This window comes from Tenrec ecaudatus, chromosome 17 (assembly GCF_050624435.1).
Source record: "Tenrec ecaudatus isolate mTenEca1 chromosome 17, mTenEca1.hap1, whole genome shotgun sequence".
In the NCBI taxonomy this organism is placed as follows: Eukaryota; Metazoa; Chordata; class Mammalia; order Afrosoricida; family Tenrecidae; genus Tenrec; species Tenrec ecaudatus.
In genome coordinates, this window is record NC_134546.1 from 9,240,912 (window position 1) to 9,260,812 (window position 19,901).

The following is a 19,901-nucleotide window of genomic DNA, read 5'->3' on the forward strand; positions in this document are numbered from 1 at the left end:
GTTTTTGTTTTTAAATGGAGGAGGAAATTTTTATTTTAAAGTTTTGCCATTATTAATTATATCTGTATATTGTAATATAAATGCATAAAATGGTATTATATCATTAAAAATCATATAGTTATAATTGGGGCTCCAAAAAGTTCATGGAAAATGAAAGTCAAAGATAATGGAATTTTTAAAAATCATTTTATTAGGGGCTCATACAACTCTTACCACAATCCATACATATATCAATTGTGTAAAGCACATCTATACATTCATTGCCCTCATCATTCTCAAAACATTTGCTCTCCACTTAAGCCCCTGGCATCAGGTCTTCATTTCCCCCCCTCCTTCCCCACTCCCCTTTTCCTCATGAGCCCTTGTTAGTTTATAAATTATTTTGTCATATCTTGCCCTATCTGACGTCTCCCTTCACCCACTTTGGAATATTTCACAAAAACGTTTGCAAGACCCGTCATATTATTTCCTGTAAGTAAGTGGTAACCTTCTTTAAGGAATATGTATTATAGTTAGGTGCCATTATTTTGTGTATCTCTTAGAGTGTTTAAGTTCTTGTGAATGTCTAGAGGCTTTTCATTTAGTTGGTAATTTCTTCTGTAAAGTTGTTTGTATCAACTTTAATTGACAAAATATGGCTTATAGTCCTAGAATTCAGGAGAAATATGAAGTTCGACTCCCCTGAAGAGTTACAGTCTCAGAAATGCACAGGGCAGTCCTACTCTGCCCTGTATGGTTGCTATGAGTCAGAATCGACTCGGTGGTAGTCAGTTTGCTCTGCTAGTAGATGAGAATAACTCTCTCCATAGTTATGTGTACTTGAACCTGCCCAAGGTTCCTCTCCTGCGTTGTCTGAGCTACAGTGTCCTGCTAACTGCAAGCACACTGGGGGATGTCTCCGGCAAGGAAACAGTTATTGATGCTGTATGGTACTCAAACTAGATACTTTCTCCAGACATGCAGCACCAGCTGGAGGACAGAAAATTTTTGAATTGCATTTGGGAAAGCACCTGAAATATAGCAAAAAAGGCTTAAAGTTAGAAGAGTAGAGCCTTTTAATGGACAGCGTACTATACCAATATTAGATAAATACCTTCAAAATAATCAATGCCGCCATATATATGGTAACTTCACACCCATTGAACCAGTAATATTTGGTGAAAAGATTATCTTTGGGATTTAAGTTGACATTCTCATTACACACCAACAAGAAAAGAATCCTGCATAATAAATTCTTACTGTGTATCTTAAAAAAGAAGAAGAAAAACTCATTGCCTTTGAGTCAATTCTGACTCATAGCAAACCTATATTGTATACAGTTCGGAAAATCAGCCTTAAATAATTTAGTTTAAGGCAAATATTTTGAAGAAACAAAGATATAAGACCTTCTGAAAGCTCTCTAATATTCTTATGGTTGTTGCAAACATGGGGGCTTCAACAAGTGTGTGGATGTAAATCTTTGGGTGCCATTATGACATTGGACTAATAGTCTCCCTCATTCAAATGATGGGTCTTTGTTTTTGTCTTGTTTAAGACAAAAATGTTTTCCTTAAATTACTAAAATGAAACTTGTGTGGAAAAATTCCATTGTTTTTAATTACATTTTTCTATGAACTTTATGAAACTTCTCTTACGAGGATGGGCTCTACTTAGATGACCTGGGGAGGCCACAGAAAGCCGTGAGTGAGTTCCCTTGGGAGGATATGGGACAGAGAACAGGGCCTTGCCAGCCAGGCAGCCCTTTTCAGTAGAGCCCTAAGAGCACCCCAGGAACTGTTCCCTGGCCGCCTGAACCACATGGCAGCTTAGGTTCAAGGAAATAAGATCCACTTCATTGGGAGGAGGAATTACCTTAGCCTAGAAACCCCATCGTTCACAGGAGCCAATGTGTCTGTAACAGTCTCATAATTTACTTAGCAGGTCCTTTTAAGGTACCTGGCCAGTAATGAGTATGTATACATTCAGAGGAACTCAAGGGGATGCCAGTTCCTATTTAGGGACTTAGTTATTGATGGGTGTTGACTCTACCCTTTCTAGCTAGGGTCAGGAATAGAGGAGAAGCAGTTCTGTCACTTTTGACCATGGTTCTGCAGAGTTTATGTGGGGCTGTGGATAGAAAATACATCCCACACACCAATGTTCTTTATTTTTGTATTTTTTAATCCGATTATCTACCTTCTAGTACTTAAGAAGTTCTAGTCTATATAGACTCAAAAAGAAAGAATTGTATGACATGTGGTTTATGTGCCAATAAAATGGTTTTGTTTTGTTTTTTAAATCAAAGAACATCTGGAAAACCCCCATCTGTTTCATAGGTAATACGGTTGGGAACTGGGAAGGAAACAGAGCTGGAGCAATTTTGATTTCCTTGAGCTGAAAGGGTTATAAGTCCCTATAGCTTAGCTTTATGTTAGAGAAATCTGAGACCCAAGATTGAATGACTAAAGGCAGCAGGGATATCTCTTTCCAGTGTTTAGAACTCAGATGTGATGCCTCACAGAACAGAAGTGGCAGACAATACAAACTGCAAATTTAGCCTACTTTCTGGGTTACTCTCAAACCCTAATGTGGCTTAGTACTACTGACAACTGAACATTTTCTCTAGCAACCCCCCTGAAGCCCCATTCCCAAGAATCCCGGAGAATTTTGCTGATTCTGAAAGCCCATCTGATAGAGCAAGAGTGGACTATATTCAGTCTGATTCCATTCTTGTTCTATTCTAAAAGAAGCAAAGGTAATCTAATGTGGAAAACATTAGAATGTGGTTGTGTATGGGGTGGAGCTTGATCTTCATTTCTGCCAGGAAGTTGGAATGTTTCTGAGGCCACCTTAAAATCAGATATTCCCATGGCGAGAGAAATGAGGATGCTTCAAGATTTGCAGTCATGTTTCAGCTCCCAGCAGTTTATTTTTCCCTTTTTACACAAACTATGGACCTTCTTAAAAGGAAAAAGCTACCGACTCTTCATGCTCCCCCACCTTCCTCTTTTTGTTGTTGTTCGGTGTGATAATCTCTGGTGGTCAATTTCTATCTTTTGCCTTCCTTACAGTAAAGAAGAGTCTCAAATTACTTGACCCTTTGCTTCGATTGCCTGCCCCTAATTTAGTTTTCCTGCTTATTCTTACCACTCTGAAGCAAGTGAAGGCTGACAGTTCTGATATCTAACTGTTGTGCACCATGGACTTATTGCCCAATTTAAGTAGTACTAGTGTGGAAATTGTGTATGTTCTATGACATGACATTATGAAGACTTCCTCAAGCATGTAAATTTTCATTGAAACAAGGCTTTAATGAGTATAGAAGCATAGATAGCTGGTTAATATCTGGCTAATACATTGCCAGGAAAGCTTCCCATTTAAAAGTAAAATACCAAAAATGTGTTTTTTGTTGTAATTCTTCTTTTATATTTTTAGATTTAAAATTTTTTAAAATTTACTGATTATAAAAGTACAGCATTTTGAGCTTAGGAAACAGAAGTCTTGTTTCCAAAGGAGAAATAATGTAACAAAATGATATATTTTAGGCTTTAGATCCAAATAATATCTTACTGTTGAATATCTCCACTAATGGTTTCCCAGGCTCCTCTGTCCCAAACTGAAGAGTTCCTATGGCAAGGCGAGAACCACTGTCCACACCCACTCAAGATATAAACCTGGATTCCTTTCTCCATCTTCATGTCAGATTAGCCATCAAGTCTTGTTCTTTTATTTATTTAATTTATAATTGTTTACTCAGAGAGAACTGATACACAAATGCTCATATTTTTGCTTCCTGTCCTTTTTTTTAAATGTTTCTAAAACATACATTTTATCTTTCAAATCAGCTCCCATAGTTATTAAAGTTTACATTCTTTAGTATACTATAACTGTCATGCTATGACATTTACCAGCATCATATCATTCTCTGTCCTTGGCATCTTAAGCACCAAATATAGAGGGTAACTAAAATGTGTGTGCGTTCACATATTAGAGAAACAAAAATCTAAAAATGTGAAACTACTGTTTTTACATATCCTCCATTTAAATGTATACACTTATGAAAGCAGTGTTCCATATTTCTATTTCTCCTTCTCTGAAGAATTCTGTGCTCTTTGATTCACCTCATGTCAAAATATCACAGTTTCAATATCCTCAAGGAATGCAAATGATGTTCCTTGGAATTTTATTTTTTTAATATGGGGAACAAAAAGAAGGCTGACAAGATCAGGACTGTAGGTTGGATGGGGTTAGGTTTCCCAATGAAATTCCTGTCGAGCTGTGACACCAAAGGAGTAGCAGGGGAACCACAGTGGCAGAGCCAGAGTACGAGATGGGGTGATGGGCTTCCTGGCCCACTGAGCAACTAAACTTTCATACAGAAATGCGTTTGTGGAGTGGCATGCTTCCTGTGTTTAATCGGGAAGCTGAGTTTGCTTTATAACTTAGCTGAGAAGGGCAGAGTCCCGGCCAGTGGGCTGCGGGACAGAGAGAGCCCTGCCTGGGCATGCCAGAAAAGAAGATGTACTGACTATATCCCAAGTATCTCTGATCCTGAATTGTAGCCTGTTCCTTAGTAAACCCTTAAATATGAATATTGTCTTGAGGGTCCTGTATGGCCATTGCAATGAGATCTCAAACACAGTAGAGAAGTAGCGTGTCATAGGAGGGCTAGTTGGCATCCGATTAGGTAAAGATGGTTGGTCACCCCCATAAGAGTCAGCCTTCCACGAATGGTGAACCTGATTTTTGTTCCCCTTTGTGAAGTCAGAAGAGGTCAGATGCCACCTCCTTGCCATTTTTAGAGTAGGTTGGTGAGGAAATGACCTTTTGTGCTTTAGATATCACCAGAGCATAATAAAGGGAATAATGTTTCTAAACATTTAGAAAATTTACAATGTAAATAATCTAGTCATATATTAGAGTCATCTTAACTAACTCACTCACTTCCTCCAAGTCCTTGCCCACTCATTGTGATTATAGACGGGGGTAGAACTCCTGTGAGTTTCCAAGACTCCCACTCTTTGTGGAAGAGAAAGCGCAACCTTTCTTCTGAGGAGAGACTGGTGGTTTTCAACTGTGGACTGTGCAGATTGCCGCCAAACTCAGACCTTATGCTACCTGGTACTGGTCATCTTAATTATAGCTAAATGAATGCCCATATTGTACCTAAAACTCTTTGGAGCAATAGTAATATTTTAAAAGTAAGGAACCGGTCTATTTTTTTATTGCCTTTTTCTTTAGCATTGTCGGTAGTGTTCATTATATAAAACATTTATTAAGTAGTTGATACTACCTTTATTGAAATTACACCACATCCTAGAAAATAAAGTAATTAAAATATCTTACGTATAAGGAAACTATAAATCTTTGAACATTTAAAACAAAATTTCCTAATAAGTGAATGTCTGCGAACATAGTACAACTGAGATACAGATGCTAATAGTTGCACCTCTGGTGATTAACTCTGATCATCTGTGCAAAGCCTTTCACTACCCAGTAAATCTTAGTTACTATTTCCCCCGATATTTTTAAAGATAAAAACAAACCATTTCTAAAATTTTAAAAACAGAAAATTAGTAATCACTTAGTACTGATCATCTATTATATTAAAAATTACTAGTAGTAAAGGATCATATTTATGACTAAATTATACCTACAGAGGATTCTGCTAGGTCAGTTGAGCCAGAATGGGGTACAAAGTTACTGGAATAATAAAATGGAAGAAAACCCTATATAAAGACTTTATAACACTTAAATCACTTTATAATGCCTGATTATTCAGCTCCTAATTTTCAAATTAAGATCTATAATTCAATGTTAATTTGTTTACCTATTTTCTATGGTTTACTTTGTTATTTGTGTGAAACATTTTCCATTTGGATAAGGGAAATTAATAAGTTTATGAACTTTTCATGTATATTTAGATTTAGGGGAGGTAGCGAAATATTTAAGGAATTGTCTTCTGATTCATGGAGACCCCATGTGTGTCAGAGTAGAATGGGGCTACCTAGAGTTCTCAGTAACTGATTTTTCAGCAGGAGATTGCCTTTTTTCCATAGTGCCATTGGGTAGATTTGAACCTCCAACTTTTTGGTTACCTGTCCAGGGATCGACTAACTGTTTATGCTACCCAGAATCCTTATTAAATCTGATTTAATATTTATTTGTGACTTTCTATATGTGAAATCCATCGGGACAATAAGCATTTTAGTGTTTGGGGTTTTTCTTTTTCCATCCTTGTGTCCTTGAGCAACAAGGTGAGTATATAAAGAGAGCCCATGTCGCTGTCTTGCATTCTATGATCGGTTCAAAGGACATCTAGAATGTGTGCTTAGATTTATGGTGGTAAGAACTGTTTTTTACATATCTAATTTAGTCTTATTTAATTTTTAACCATTTTATTTGTTCCTCTTAGTGATCTGAATGTGTTTTATTTATGCTATTGTGGAAGTTGGTTTTAGGTTTTGCATTTGGAAGCAGTAAGGACTTACTAAAGTTGCCTAGTAGACACTGATTTTCTTCCCAAACTATCTCCAATGAATAATAATTTCACATGTTGATTGTTGTCACAATACAAAAATATATATGATTCATGTAGAACAATTTTTTTTAATACAAAAGAAACTCTGTCTTGGAGATTTCCTTTTTCTCCATCCCTCTTTTATCAATTACTGGATAAAAAATAAGATGCCCTAAAACAAATCTCAAGAACAGATGTTTAAAAGAACATCCCCAGAAAACAAGAGCTACTGTGAAAATAGTCACTACTACCTGCTTTTCTTGCCGTAGGGCTAATTTTTAAAATTTTAAACATGAACTAGCACTCACTGTGTACGTGATTTGTTTAGATGTAGTCTGAAGACCTTTGCTTTGAGTGTAGACTATTATAAAACAAATTGTGCTGATTTCTTATGATACCAGAGGCTATTTTAGTTCTATTTTCAAGAAACAAATTACAGATACCAAAAGTAGAAATCAATGTCAGTTTCTTAGATTATTACCTTTGTTTTAAATGTTCATTACATAGTTATATTAATATAAGTTTTAATAAAATGCTGTATTATAAAATAGTACTGCATAATGTTTGATTAAATCCATGTTAACACATCATCAAAATAACATACACTGAGAATGTATTCTCTTGATTAAACAAACATCTCCTTTCTTTGTCTTTTTGAGTAACAGCATGCTTCTACTGCTCTTTAACTACATGTCCTTACCTTACATTTGTCTTGACTGGCTTCTGTTTACAGAAATTGTAAACCAGTTGAATGCTCTGAGCAGCTTAGATGGAGATCAAGATGACTGCATAAAGCAAGCAAATATGCCTTCAGCACAATCAGCCAGTTCCTCTGAAGGTCTAAGAGCTTTCCTTTCTCTGTTCCGGATCCCGTCCATTGACGGTGTCCTCCTCCCTCTTGCCTCTGCCTGCACTTGCTGTCACTGTTGTCACCGTGCTTGTCCTGTACTGGTTTCTTTGGTAATTTGTAGTACACCAACTGGCTCCAACAGAACAGAACTTATTTGAGCAAAGCCTGATGTTAATATTCTTAGTAGACAGTGATTTTAAAGCATCTTTTGAGATAATACTTGGCCTCACAGCATGATGATACTTCTTCCCTGAGTTTACATATTATGAGTATATGGTTTTAAAAATGCTTGCTTGTATTAAATCTATTTGAATTGTTCATATTTGAACATGATATTTTCTAAATCTATACTAGGGCCTTTTTTAGTCAAAAGTAGATACAGGTGAAATCTTTATTATCTGATGTAATTTTCAAATTAGTATGTACATATGATCTTCATATTTGAAAATGTTGGCATGCTACAAACTACTTGAATGCCCTTCTGCCATTGGTAAAATGCTATGTCTTATTATTTGCAGGTGTTATTAGTGTGAATTTTTATAATTTAAAATGTTTCGTGAACTCTTTATAATTATACATAACTAGATGTACACTGAACTAACATATGTGGTTCTTTTCAGAGCTCATCAATAAACTTAACTTTTTGGATGAAGCAGAGAAGGACATGGCCACTGTGAATTCAAACCCATTTGGTGATCCTGATGCAGCAGAGTCAAACCCATTTGGAGAGCCGGACTCAGAAGGTAGCGAGCTTTTCCTTTATTGGTGAAGTCTTTTTGTAGTCAAGTTCTCTTGAACTATAAGGACGGGACACTATTAAAAATAAATATTTTCTAAATGCTATTTTTATCTATAATGATCATTTTGTCAGAAATTCTTGGAGCTTCCATTGAGCTGTTTAAAAAGAAAGCAAGCTTTTCATAGACATTGATTTGGGGCTCATTTTAAAATTCACTCTTTGATTGAAGTTCTGTTGGTAGAGATAAAGCATTTCATGTACAATAAAGTCTCACTAGTGACCAGATCCCGTCAGGTTGGGAGCATACCAGCACTAGGGTAGCGAGTGGCTTCTTCCCTCCTCCCCAAGTTGAATGAGTCCTTCCATTCCTCCTTACGCCGATTTCTTGTCTTTATGGGAGTATAGTCAGTATAAGAGGAAGTTGCAGAAGTGAATAGCAGGAAACAGAAAGAAGGTTGTGAGAACCACCAAGATCATATATGCAATTTACTTGTAAATAAAACAACAATGGGAATTTTGTTTGTTTCCTTTGAGATTTTTTGTTTTATTTTTAATTAACTGATTTTGAATCCTGAAAGTTTGATTAAGGGCTCTTGAACAAGAAAGACATCTGTTTAATTAAACTGCTTAAAGTGAATACAAGAATAATTAAACTTTATTACTTTACTTTCTCTCTCTCTTTTTTTTGGGCTTTTCTTAAGAAATATTCATGAACTTTAGATGATTGTACTGTGGCCTGTCATGATGAGAATGAAATTTCAACTTCAAGAATCACTGCTAGAGCAGTATTATTCATTTCATAATTAATTTCTCCTTTTCCTTTACCTAATTCCTTCTTACAAGATTTCAAATTAGTAAACATTAATGAATGAGATTTTGTTTCATTTATGGGCTATACGAGGGAGGGGGGACTGGAATTGCTCTGGGCAGAGCTGGGCTGGCAAGTGTTGAGCAACTTGCTATGAGCTAGTGCACCCGTTGGTGATGGCCTGGGAGGTTCTCTCTGGTCACAGTAAATTTTTTCATAAAAGCAGTTTCGCTTGAACCTTGTTTTTGTGATGGCTGATTTAAGTGAACAGCGTGCAGTTTTGAAATTAGGTTTCCTACTCGGGAAAAATGCCACAAAAACTATTGTGATGTTGAAAGCAACTTACAAGGACACCACTGCGAAAAGCTCAAGTGTACGAGTGGTTTTCTCCTTTCAAAAATAGGTGAAATATCGATTGATGACAAACCTTATTCTGGACATCCATCAATTTCCCAAGTGGATGAAAAATGTTGACTTGTAGTGTCCATTTGGAGTTTGTTCCACCAGGTCAGACTGTTAATAAAGCTTCCTATTTAGAGGTTCTGAAAAGATTGTATAACAGTGTGGGACAAACGAGGCCTGATTTGTGGCAGATGGGGAACTGGTTTTGCCACCAGAACTATGCACCTTGCTCACGCAACCATCTCAGTGTGCCATTGTTTGGCCCCATGCACCTGACTCATCTGACCTTGCTCTGTGTGCCTACTTTTTGTTTCTGTAAGTGAAGAGGTACATGAAATGACAGCGATTTGATGACATATAAAAGGTGGGGAAAAAATGAGGGAGGTGCTGTCAGCCATCCAAACAGATGAGTTTGAAAAATGTTTTCAAGAATGGAATTGTACAACAGAAAAGGGGGTGAAGGGAGACGCTGGACAGGGCAAGATATGACAAAATAATAATTTATAAATTATCAATGGCGCATGAGGGATGGGAAGCGGGGAGGGAGGGGAAAAAAGAGGACTTGATGCAAAGGACTTAAGTGGAGAGCAAATGCTTTGAAAATGATGAGGGAAAAGAATGTACAGATGTGCTTTATACAATTGATGTATGTATGGATTGTGATAAGAGTTGTATGAGTCCCTAATAAAATGTTTTTTTTTAAAAAAGAATGGAATTGTAGATTTGACAAATGTATTAAGTTTAATGGAGAGTAGTTTGAAGGTGATAAGGTTGTTTGGTAAAAAAAAATTAAAATACATAGCTTTGAAAAAAATTCCATTTTGGGGGGTACCCCTTCATATATTTTTAAAACAAATTTGAAACCCAGTACATCTTAAAGATAACTAGTTCAACAGCCTCTTTTCCTGGATTAAGATAAGAAAAGTTATTTGCTCAAAAACGAAGACAGAAATGCAGTTGGAGAAAAATTTCTCACCAGGTATTTTTTTTTTTAATCATTTCATTGGGGACTCATACAACTCATCACAATCCATACATACATCCATTGTGCCAAGCACATTTGTACATTTGTTGTCATCATCATTCTCAAAACATTTGCTTTCTACTGGAGCCCTTGGTATCAGCTCCTCATTTTTTCTCTTCCCGCTCTCCCCTCCCTCATGAACCCTTGATAATTTATAAATTTTGATTATTTTGTCATATCTTACACTGTCCGACATCTCCCTTCACTCACTTTTCTGTTGTCTGTCCCTCAGGGAGGAGGTTATATGCAGATCCTTGAAATTGATTCCCCCTTACTACCCTACCTTTGCTCCACCCTCCCAGTATCGCCACTCTCACCACTGGTCCTGAAGGGCTCGTCTCTCCTGGATTCCCTGTGTTTCCAGTTCCTGTCTGTCCCAGTGTACATTCTCTGGTCTAGCCAGATTTGTAAGGTAGAAATGGGATCATAATAGTGGGGGTGGGGAAAGAAGCATTTTAAAACTAAAGGAAACATATGTCTCATTGTGACTGTACTGCACCCTGACTGGCTGACTGTTCCCTGTGACCCTTCTGTAAGGGGGTGTCCAGTTGCCTACAGATGGGCTTTGGATCCCCAATCTGCACTCTCCCTCATTCACAATGATATGATTTTTGTTGTTGTTGTTCTTTAATGCCTGATACCTGATCCCTTTGACACCTCGTGATCACATGGGCTCTTACCAGATATGTTAATTTGACCATATGACATTTCAACTGTTTACTATATATAATGCTCTATTCTGAGATTCAAAACTATTAGCCAGATATTATGCGATAGCAGTATATAAGCTTTTTATTTCAAAATGAAAATTAATATGTAATCTTAATGTATTTATTGAAGTATCAAATGGAGTAGCATATGACTCATGGTTGTTCTGTTTATATGTTGTATTTCTATTAAGAATTTCACTGTCCCCCGTCTCGGCGGGCCCGCGCGCATGCCCCCGCCCCCTCGCCCATCACGCACCGCACGTTCGTGGGGAGCCTGGTGCTAAACCATTCGTAGACGACGTGCTCCTGGGTCGGGGTTTCATACATAGCAGAGCAGCTCCCTCGCTGCGATCTATTGAAAGTCAGCCCTCGACACAAGGGTTTGAAGAAAAAAAAAAAGAATTTCACTGTCCCAATAAAGAATTTTAATGATACTTATGGGCCTAAATATATATATAAGAACCACTGTTTTCTTTACATGTGCCTATTGGAATCCCTGGAATAACAACTTTCTGTGGGTATAATACTTATTTTTCTAGAAATAGCCCATCCATTTTTACTGATTAAAAGCTTCCATCCTCAGGTAACAACGGCATTTGAGGGGGAATGTGTGCGGTTGTTTAGATGGTTCTTTGATTTTAGAGTTTCAGTTACTTTCTCCTGTTCGTGACATTCTGTGCTTCGGCAACTCTTAGAGATTTATTAAATGTATTTGTTACCTGTTATAGGAAGTAATCTTATCTTAAACCTTTCTTTGTTGCCTATTCTATTACTTTCAATTTTTTGCTCTATCATTTGTATACTCTCTTGCTTTTGATTTTGTAACCAGTGAATTTGCTTTCATTTTTACAATCCCTTTCATGAAAGTAAAAATAAAAATCTTATTTCCATCGACCAGTTTTTATTTATTTATTTACTTACTTTTGATTATTAAGTATTTCAGACTTGAGCATATTGGGACTCAGTATTTGGGACTATTAATGAAAATTGACTAAGCAAAACTTCTCACATATTCTTCTCATATGGAAGAAAAAGAAGAGTTTGACTTCAGTTTTTAGAAAGAAACTCTTGAGGTTAAATATGAACATTATCCTTAATCTATAACTAGAGTCTCTTCACTAATGTAAACTATCTCAAAAACTCTCTGCCATCGAGTCGTAGTGTCATGAGTCATTGCTCACTCATAGGGATCCCCTGTGGGTTTCTGGGACTGTAACTTCTTACGGGACTAAAAGGCCCTCTCATGTGGAGCTGTTAGTGGTTTTGAACTGCCAACCATGCAACTCACATCCCAATTCATAACCACTGCACCACCAGGGCTTCATTAAACTATAGTTAAATATTTTCCAATGTTATTAATATTTTTATTTTTAATATTTTATTATTACTTCCCCATCATATAAGATTTCAATGTAATATACTTATGACATATTAATGACCTTCACATTTTATGTACCATCAGCCTGTTTCTAGCACTCTTCAGAAAAGCTCAGTGCTCTCTAAGCAAGACTCTTTTCTTTCTTCCTCACACCAGCTCCTGGTGACCACTAAAAAAAGTCTTTGTCCCTGTATATATGCTTAATCTAGATATTTCATACAAGTCAGATCATATAATATTTGTCCTTTGGGGATAGGCCATTTCTACCAGAATAATGTTCTCAGGGTTCATCCATGCTATATTGTGTGTCTCACATTTACTTTCTCTATTCCCCTGTTGATAGGCTATTGACTTTGTCATTTTTTTCTCCCAATATAAAGGCAAAACAAGTTTCCTGAGTTAATTCCTAAAGTACGAGTAAAAGTAATTTAATTTTAAAATTTAAAATAGTTGTATCTCAATCATGAGATTTTATAATCAGATTAAGTTGCTTGTGAACTGTCACTCAGAGAATAATTATTTTTTCTTTTTATTGCACTAATCGTCTTCAAGAACATTTTGTAGAGTTGCATAGCACAATTAAAATTAGATTTTAACTATACTCTGATTGTCTGCAATCTGAAACTTTACCCCCGTTTAGGAAAATAATTTTATAAACAAAACTGATAAAATTGTGGGCAGTTTTATGTTGACCTCAGCAGTGATATCCTTTATACCACATCGTCGTCCAAGCAAGCCTGAATCTTTGGCAGTTCCCTTTCAGTGTACTGTTGGGGATGGATGACATAATCAAGAGGAATTACATTGTATTCATGGTCAAAAAGGATATTTTAAGCTCTCTTTTGAAGTACAATGCAGTTTGTGACATCATTATATCTATCTGCCTTCTAGGAAATTCAAGCAATGCAACTATTACTCAAATTTATGCACCAACCACAAAAGATATTGATAAGGAAATGGAAGATTTCTACCAAATTCTTCTGTCAGAAATTGATCGAACATGCAATCAAAAGAGCAATGATAATTATTAGTGATTGGAATCCAAAAGTTGGAAACAAAGAAGTAACAGTAGTTGGAAAATGCAGCCTTGGGGATAGAAATGAGGCTGGAGATAATATGATAGAATTTTGCAAGACCAAGGTCTTGTCCATAGCAAATGCCTTTTTTCAACAATACAGCTGTCAACCTATACATGAAAGTCACCAGATGTAATAAACAGAAATCAATTTGACTACAATCTGTGGAAAGAGCTGGTGGTGACGCTCAGTATTAGCAAGTAAAACCAGGCCAGGGGTCTACTATAGAACAAGCTTTGGATTGCTCATATGTAAAATCTGGTTGAAGCCGTATAAAACGAATTCATACGAGCCAAAACATGACCTAGGGTATACCCCCCAAGAATGCTAAGAACATCTCAAGAACAGATTTACTACATTGAGCATGAATGAAAGGAAACCTGATGAGATATGGAATGATATCACAAACATTCAGGAAGAAAGCAAAAGGCCATGACAAAGGTAGCAAAGGAAGAAAAAGATCAAAGTGGATGTCAGAAGAGACTCTGAAACTTGCCCTTAATTGTAAAATAGCTAAGACAAATAGAAGAAGTTATGAAGTCAGAGTGCTCAATGGAAAATTTCAGATGGCACCTCAAGAAGACAAACTCAAATAATTAAATGAATTGTGCACAGCCCTAGAGTTAGAAACCCCAAAAGGAAGGACATGCCCAGCATATCCTAAACTGAAAGAACTAAAGAAAAAATTCAAGCTTTGAGTTACAATCACTAAAGATTTTATGGGCAAGATATTGAATAATGCAGGAAGCATCAAATGCAGATATCAAGAATACACAGAATCACTGTACCACAAACAGTCCACCATTTCAGGAGAACCAGTGGGACTGAGGAGGAAGTAGAAGCTGCAGGCAAGCATTTGCCAAAAGCAAGACTACAGGAGTTGATGGAATATCAGTGGAAATATTTCAACAAATTCATGATGCACTGGAAGTACTCACTGGTCTATGTCAGGAAACGTGGAAGGCAGCTATGTGGCCAACTGACTGGAAGAGATCCTTATTTGTGCCCATTCCAAACAGGTGACCCAAGTGAATGCTCAAACTGTAGAACAATATCACTGTAAAACAATATCACAGCAAGTAAAATGATGCTGAAGATCATCCAAAAATGGTTGCAGCAGTAAATTGGCAGGGAGCTGCCAGCGGTTCAGGTCAGATTCTGAAGATGTGGAATACAAAGAATATCTTGCTGATATCAGGTGGATCTTGGTTGAAAGATGAGAATACCAACAGAAAGGTGTTTACTTGTGTTTTATTGATTATGCCTAGGCATTTAACTATGGGGATTATAACGAACTGTGGATAACCTTGAGAAGAATGGGAATTGCAAAACTTTGTCGTGCTGATAAGGAACTTGTACATGGATCAAGAGGCATTTGTGGGAAAACAAAAAGGAAAATCTGCATGAATTAAAATCAGAAAAGCTGTGTCAGGGTTTTATCCTCTCACCATACTTGGTCAGTCTTTATGCTGAGCATATAATCAGTGAAACTGGCTTATATGAAGAAGAATCGCATCAGGATTGGAGGAAGGCTTATTAACAAGTTTTGATATGCAGATGATAACCTTGCTTGTTGAAAGTGAGGAACACTTGAAACACTTGTTAATGAATATCAAAGATTGCAGCCTTCATTAGGATTACAACTCTGTAGAGAAGACCTAAATCCTCACAACTGGACCAAGAGATATCATGATATATGGAGACTAGTTTGAAGTGGTCATGGATTTCATTTTGCTTGGATCCACAAGCAATGCTCATGGAAGCAGCAGTCAAGAGATCAAGTGTTACATTGCATTGAGTAACTGCTGCACTAGACCTTTGCAGTGTTGAAAGCAAGCATTGTTACTTTGAACACTGGGGTGCACCTGACCCAAGCCATGGTATTTTTGATCACCTCATATCCACATGAAAGTTGGACACTGAATGAGTAAGACAGAAGAACTGGTGTGTTTGAATTATGGAAATGGCAAAGAATACTGAAAGTACCATGGACTGCCACAGGACAAATGAGTCTGTCTTGGACGACCAGAGCGCTCCTTAGAGGCAAGGATGGCAATATTTCGTCTTATAGTTTGGACATGTTGTCAGGACAGACCAGTTCTTGGAGAAGGATATCATGCTTGGTAAAGTACAAGAGCAGGAGAAAAGACGAAAGGCCCTCAGCCAGATGGATTGACACAGTGGGTGCAAAAATGGGCTCAGACATAATTGAGAGGATGGCTCAGGATTGGACAGTGTTTCATCCTGTTGTGCACAGGTTGGAACCAGCTCAGCACTTAGCTACCTCCAGCACCTCATGATTAGCTGCCCAGTGCTTACCCAACAGTGCCTTTCAGTCCAATACCAAAGACCAAAAGTCAGCTGCCATTGAGTCAACCCTAGAAGTTGCTAATTCAAGATTGTATATTTTTAAGCAATTAAAAATTCTTAATGCCACATAATATTGATAGGATTTAATTAACTTTTTGCCTTTGTTTTGCAGAGCCAATTCTTGAAACCATTTCATCTAAAAAACCAGAAGAATCTTTTTATAATAACAGCTATAATCCCTTTAAAGAAACACAGACTCCACAACGTTTGAACCCATTTGATGAGCCAGAAACCTTTGTAACCATAAAGGATTCTCCTCCTCTGTCTACAAAAAGAAAAACTACGAGGCCTGTGGACATGAGCAAGTACCTCTATGCTGATAGCTCTAAAACTGAAGAAGAAGAGCTGGATGAGTAAGTCCTTATTTTGCTATCATCAAAGCTCAGTTTTTAGATTAACTAAAGAGATCTTTTTTGAATTAATAATTTTTTATAATCATTTTATTGGGGGCTCTTACAACTCTTGTTACAATCTATACATCAATTGTATCTGACATATTCGTACATATAGCCCATCATTCTTTTCTAGACATTTACTTTCCATTGAGTCATTGAGATAAGCTCCTCTCTTTTTCCCTCCTTCCTTCCCCCAACCCCACTCCTCGTGGCCCCTTGATAGATTGTAGATTGTTCATTATTTTCAAATCTCACACCGACCGCTGACTCCCTTCCCCTCTGGTTTCTGTTGTTCTTCCCCCTGGATGGGGTGTGTGGTTATGTGCCATTCATTGTGATTGATAGCTCCCTCTCTCCCCACCGCTCCCCTCCCCCCCTTTGTTATCTCTATTCCCATTCCTGTTCCTGGTTTCCATGTGTTGTGAGTTTTTTCTCTTGTCTATACCTATGTACATGCTCCCATTTGGTCTAGATTGGGAGGCGGCACTGAGGTCATGATAGCGGGGGTTGAGGAGGCCTCAAGGGATGAGAGGCATATTGTGTGACCCATTAGTGCTCTACTGCACCCTGATTGACTCAACCCCTCCCTGCAACCCCTCTGTGGGGGGAATGTTCCATTGTCCATAGATGGGCATTGGGTCTTCGCTCCAACCCCCCTCCCTTCTCACCAATGTCTGCAGCTTCCGTGTATTGCCTTATAAATAAATGTACCTAGGCCAATACCACTATTGTTAAGGATTAATGAATTTGCGTAAGTGCACACCCCTGTTACTCTCCCTATCTATGCCTTTGCTTCCTACAGCTTGTCTCTGTTTTGTTTTGCTTTTTTCCTTTCGTTTTTTTCTCTTTCCTTTTCTTTCTTCAACCGTATGTTTTCTTACCGTTTGTACTAGGATATGAGTGGTTTGCCTAATTATATGGGTTAGACCATGGGAGAGAAGCCTGGGGAGAAGGCAATGGGACCAGTGGCCCCAGAAGTAGAGGGGGAAGAAGGAGGTGGGGAAAGGGTGTGCTGAGCAGACAGCGTCATTGACAGGGCATCAGCTAGGGAAGCAGAACTAGCCTCTAGGAGAGGGTAGAGATCCTGTGCGTATTGAATTAAATCTTTACGTCTTTAGATCTATGTCTACAATAATGTACACTTCACAAGGTAGTATCTACCTCATTCCCTAGCCACCCGAGTGGTGTGTATACCCTAAACTGACAAATGGGGGAGATAAGTTCCTGGAATTGCTGGTTGGAATTCCAATTACATCTGCCAACTGAAATCATGTTATAAATGGCGGCTATGTATTTTCAATCAAATACTATAAGCATTTTAAATATATTATTGGTCTGCTTTGAGAACCGAATAAAATTTATGGTCTTAATTTGCAAAGAAAATTTGTTCAAATGCCAAGCAATAAGATCCTACATTAATAAATGAGGGATTATCTGTATTTGTAACTTTTTCTCTAAATAATAGACATATGGATCACTATTCAGTATGAATAGTCAGTGAGATTAGGATTGTGACTTTGCTCACATGTAGGGGTAAGAAGAGAAGGGCATGCTCGCATCGTAACCTGGAGTTGAGTGGTACAATCTGTGTGTATTTGAAAGCAACAGTAGAGCTGACTTTTTTCCGCCACATTTCAGCGATACACTCTAGATTTGCCCTCTTATTTGAAAAAAAAAAGAATAAAACCTGTGGTTGCATATAAACCACTGGACAATGACCACACAGGACAGTGTGAGCTCTGATTGCCAGAGTTTTACTTACAGGAGAAAGTTTCCGTCTGTGGTGCAGGGAGAGGACCAGACAGAGTCTAGCAGTCTTCTGAATTGGAGTTAAAAATTAAAAGTAACAAGGTGATTAGCACTTATGACAAAGTATCAGAGAAAAGAGAGCTCTAAAGATTTGTAGCCTTTTTCTTTTCACTGTTTAGCTGACTGGGTGCACATGCATGTAGTGAAATCACCAACCCTAAAAGGACAAGTAGAACCATCTCTGACGTTCACTGACCATCAAGAGGTTGGTGTACGTATTAGCAGAAAGGTATTTGACGATGGAAGAATTTAATTAACCCTAGCCTAAAGGCTGTTCTAGACCTGCCTAGCAAACTTAAAAACATACCGCTGAAGAATCAAACTGAGTCTAAGTAATGGAATCCCACACAAAGCCTACAACTATGGAAGGAACTATCCAGAGCTGTAGTGCTCCAACACACAGTTCAGAGTTCAACAGATGACAGGTTATCAGGTCCATATGTGGACAGCCTTTATTTCCCTCTCCATTCCTTAAAATCATCACCCCACTGTCTTTTAGCTTGTTTTTCAGGAAAAGATCTTACTGTGATTGTCTTCATGTTTTTTGTGCTTAGGTTCATTTAGCTCTTTGTTTAGCTTTTTGTTGTTGTTTTTAAATTTCTTCAACTTTTGACCAATATTTCTACACAGATGTTTTTTCTATCTCCCAATTCTCTCTATATTTCTGAGGAGAAAACTCAGTAATTAGATAGGGATGCAGAAAAGACACAGAAGATAGAATTAATGGATAGAAACAAGAGTGGTTAAAATAGCTCTATAATAGTTCTATAGACTATTAAATAGTTCTATAAAAATGATAATTTTTTAAAAGAATACTTCTTTAAAATATCAAAATATTCAGGAATGTAGACCCACCATCATTCTTCTCCCATGAAGATTTGCAGCCTTGGACACTGCAAGGGCAGTTGTATTCTCTTAGATCAGTATCAGTCCAAGTAGATTTGATGGCAGTAAGCTTTTTGAAATGTTCCTTCGGAAAAATAATTTTTTACATTAAATAAGTATGTGTACATATGTAAAATATTTAAATTTTCACTAAACTGAAGAGTAATCATTTACATGTGTACTGATTCTAAGTAATGGAATCCTGCACAAAGCTTACAAATATGTAAGGCGTGGCTGTATGGGTCTTTGCTTACCATGAAAATTCATGACATTTGGTATATTAACATTATTTGTAGCTTGGGAAAATTTAAAACTTATCCCTTCAGAGCAGTTTAACGTGCTACAACGTGGATGGAACTTGAAGACCTGATGCTGAGCGAGAGGTGCCAGTCACAAAAGGACAGACGCTGTGCGACATCACTTACATAATAAGATAGGAACCAACCAATGTATAGAGACTAAGATTTATTAATGTTTACGAGGGACAGGAGAACAGGAGGAAAAGGGGTTAACGGTGATAGAAAATTCACTTTTTAAGGTTGCATAGCCGTTTATTTTAATTACCATCTATAAATTGTATGCTTATAAAAAGTTGAATTGACAAGTTAGGTGGCACATTTTCAACAATGTCAACAGCAACAAAAGTAGCTGCTGAGGTTGCTTTTATACAACCAAACATCTCATAGGATTTGATTCCATGGTTTGGAGGTGTAAGGTCATGGTTCATGGGCATCCCAGTTAATTGGCTTAATAACATATTTCACATATTTCTCTTCTACCTCCTAGTTTATTCTGTAGTGCCTGGTGTTCTTAAAACTTGGAAGCAGTCACCCAAGGCATAATAATTAGTCTCTCTTCCAGCCCAGTCAAGGAAGAAGGAGAGGCAGGAACAGGAAGAGGATATAGACTATTTGGTTAATTGGTCTCACAAACAGCTAGGTCCTTTTCCAAGAAAA

The 19,901-nt window shown here is 37.4% G+C and overlaps 1 protein-coding gene across 3 annotated transcripts in view; it reads left to right on the forward strand.

The window, feature by feature from the left end:
* The window catches only part of EHBP1 (EH domain binding protein 1), a 345,289-nt gene that overhangs the window by 160,736 nt on the left and 164,652 nt on the right, over positions 1 to 19,901 (forward strand). For all 3 annotated transcript variants that reach the window (XM_075535992.1, XM_075535993.1, XM_075535990.1), the window contains exons 8-9: positions 7,970 to 8,092; positions 15,969 to 16,209. In XM_075535992.1, the coding sequence (XP_075392107.1) occupies positions 7,970 to 8,092; positions 15,969 to 16,209 (364 nt within the window). The remainder of the gene's footprint in view (positions 1 to 7,969; positions 8,093 to 15,968; positions 16,210 to 19,901) is intronic.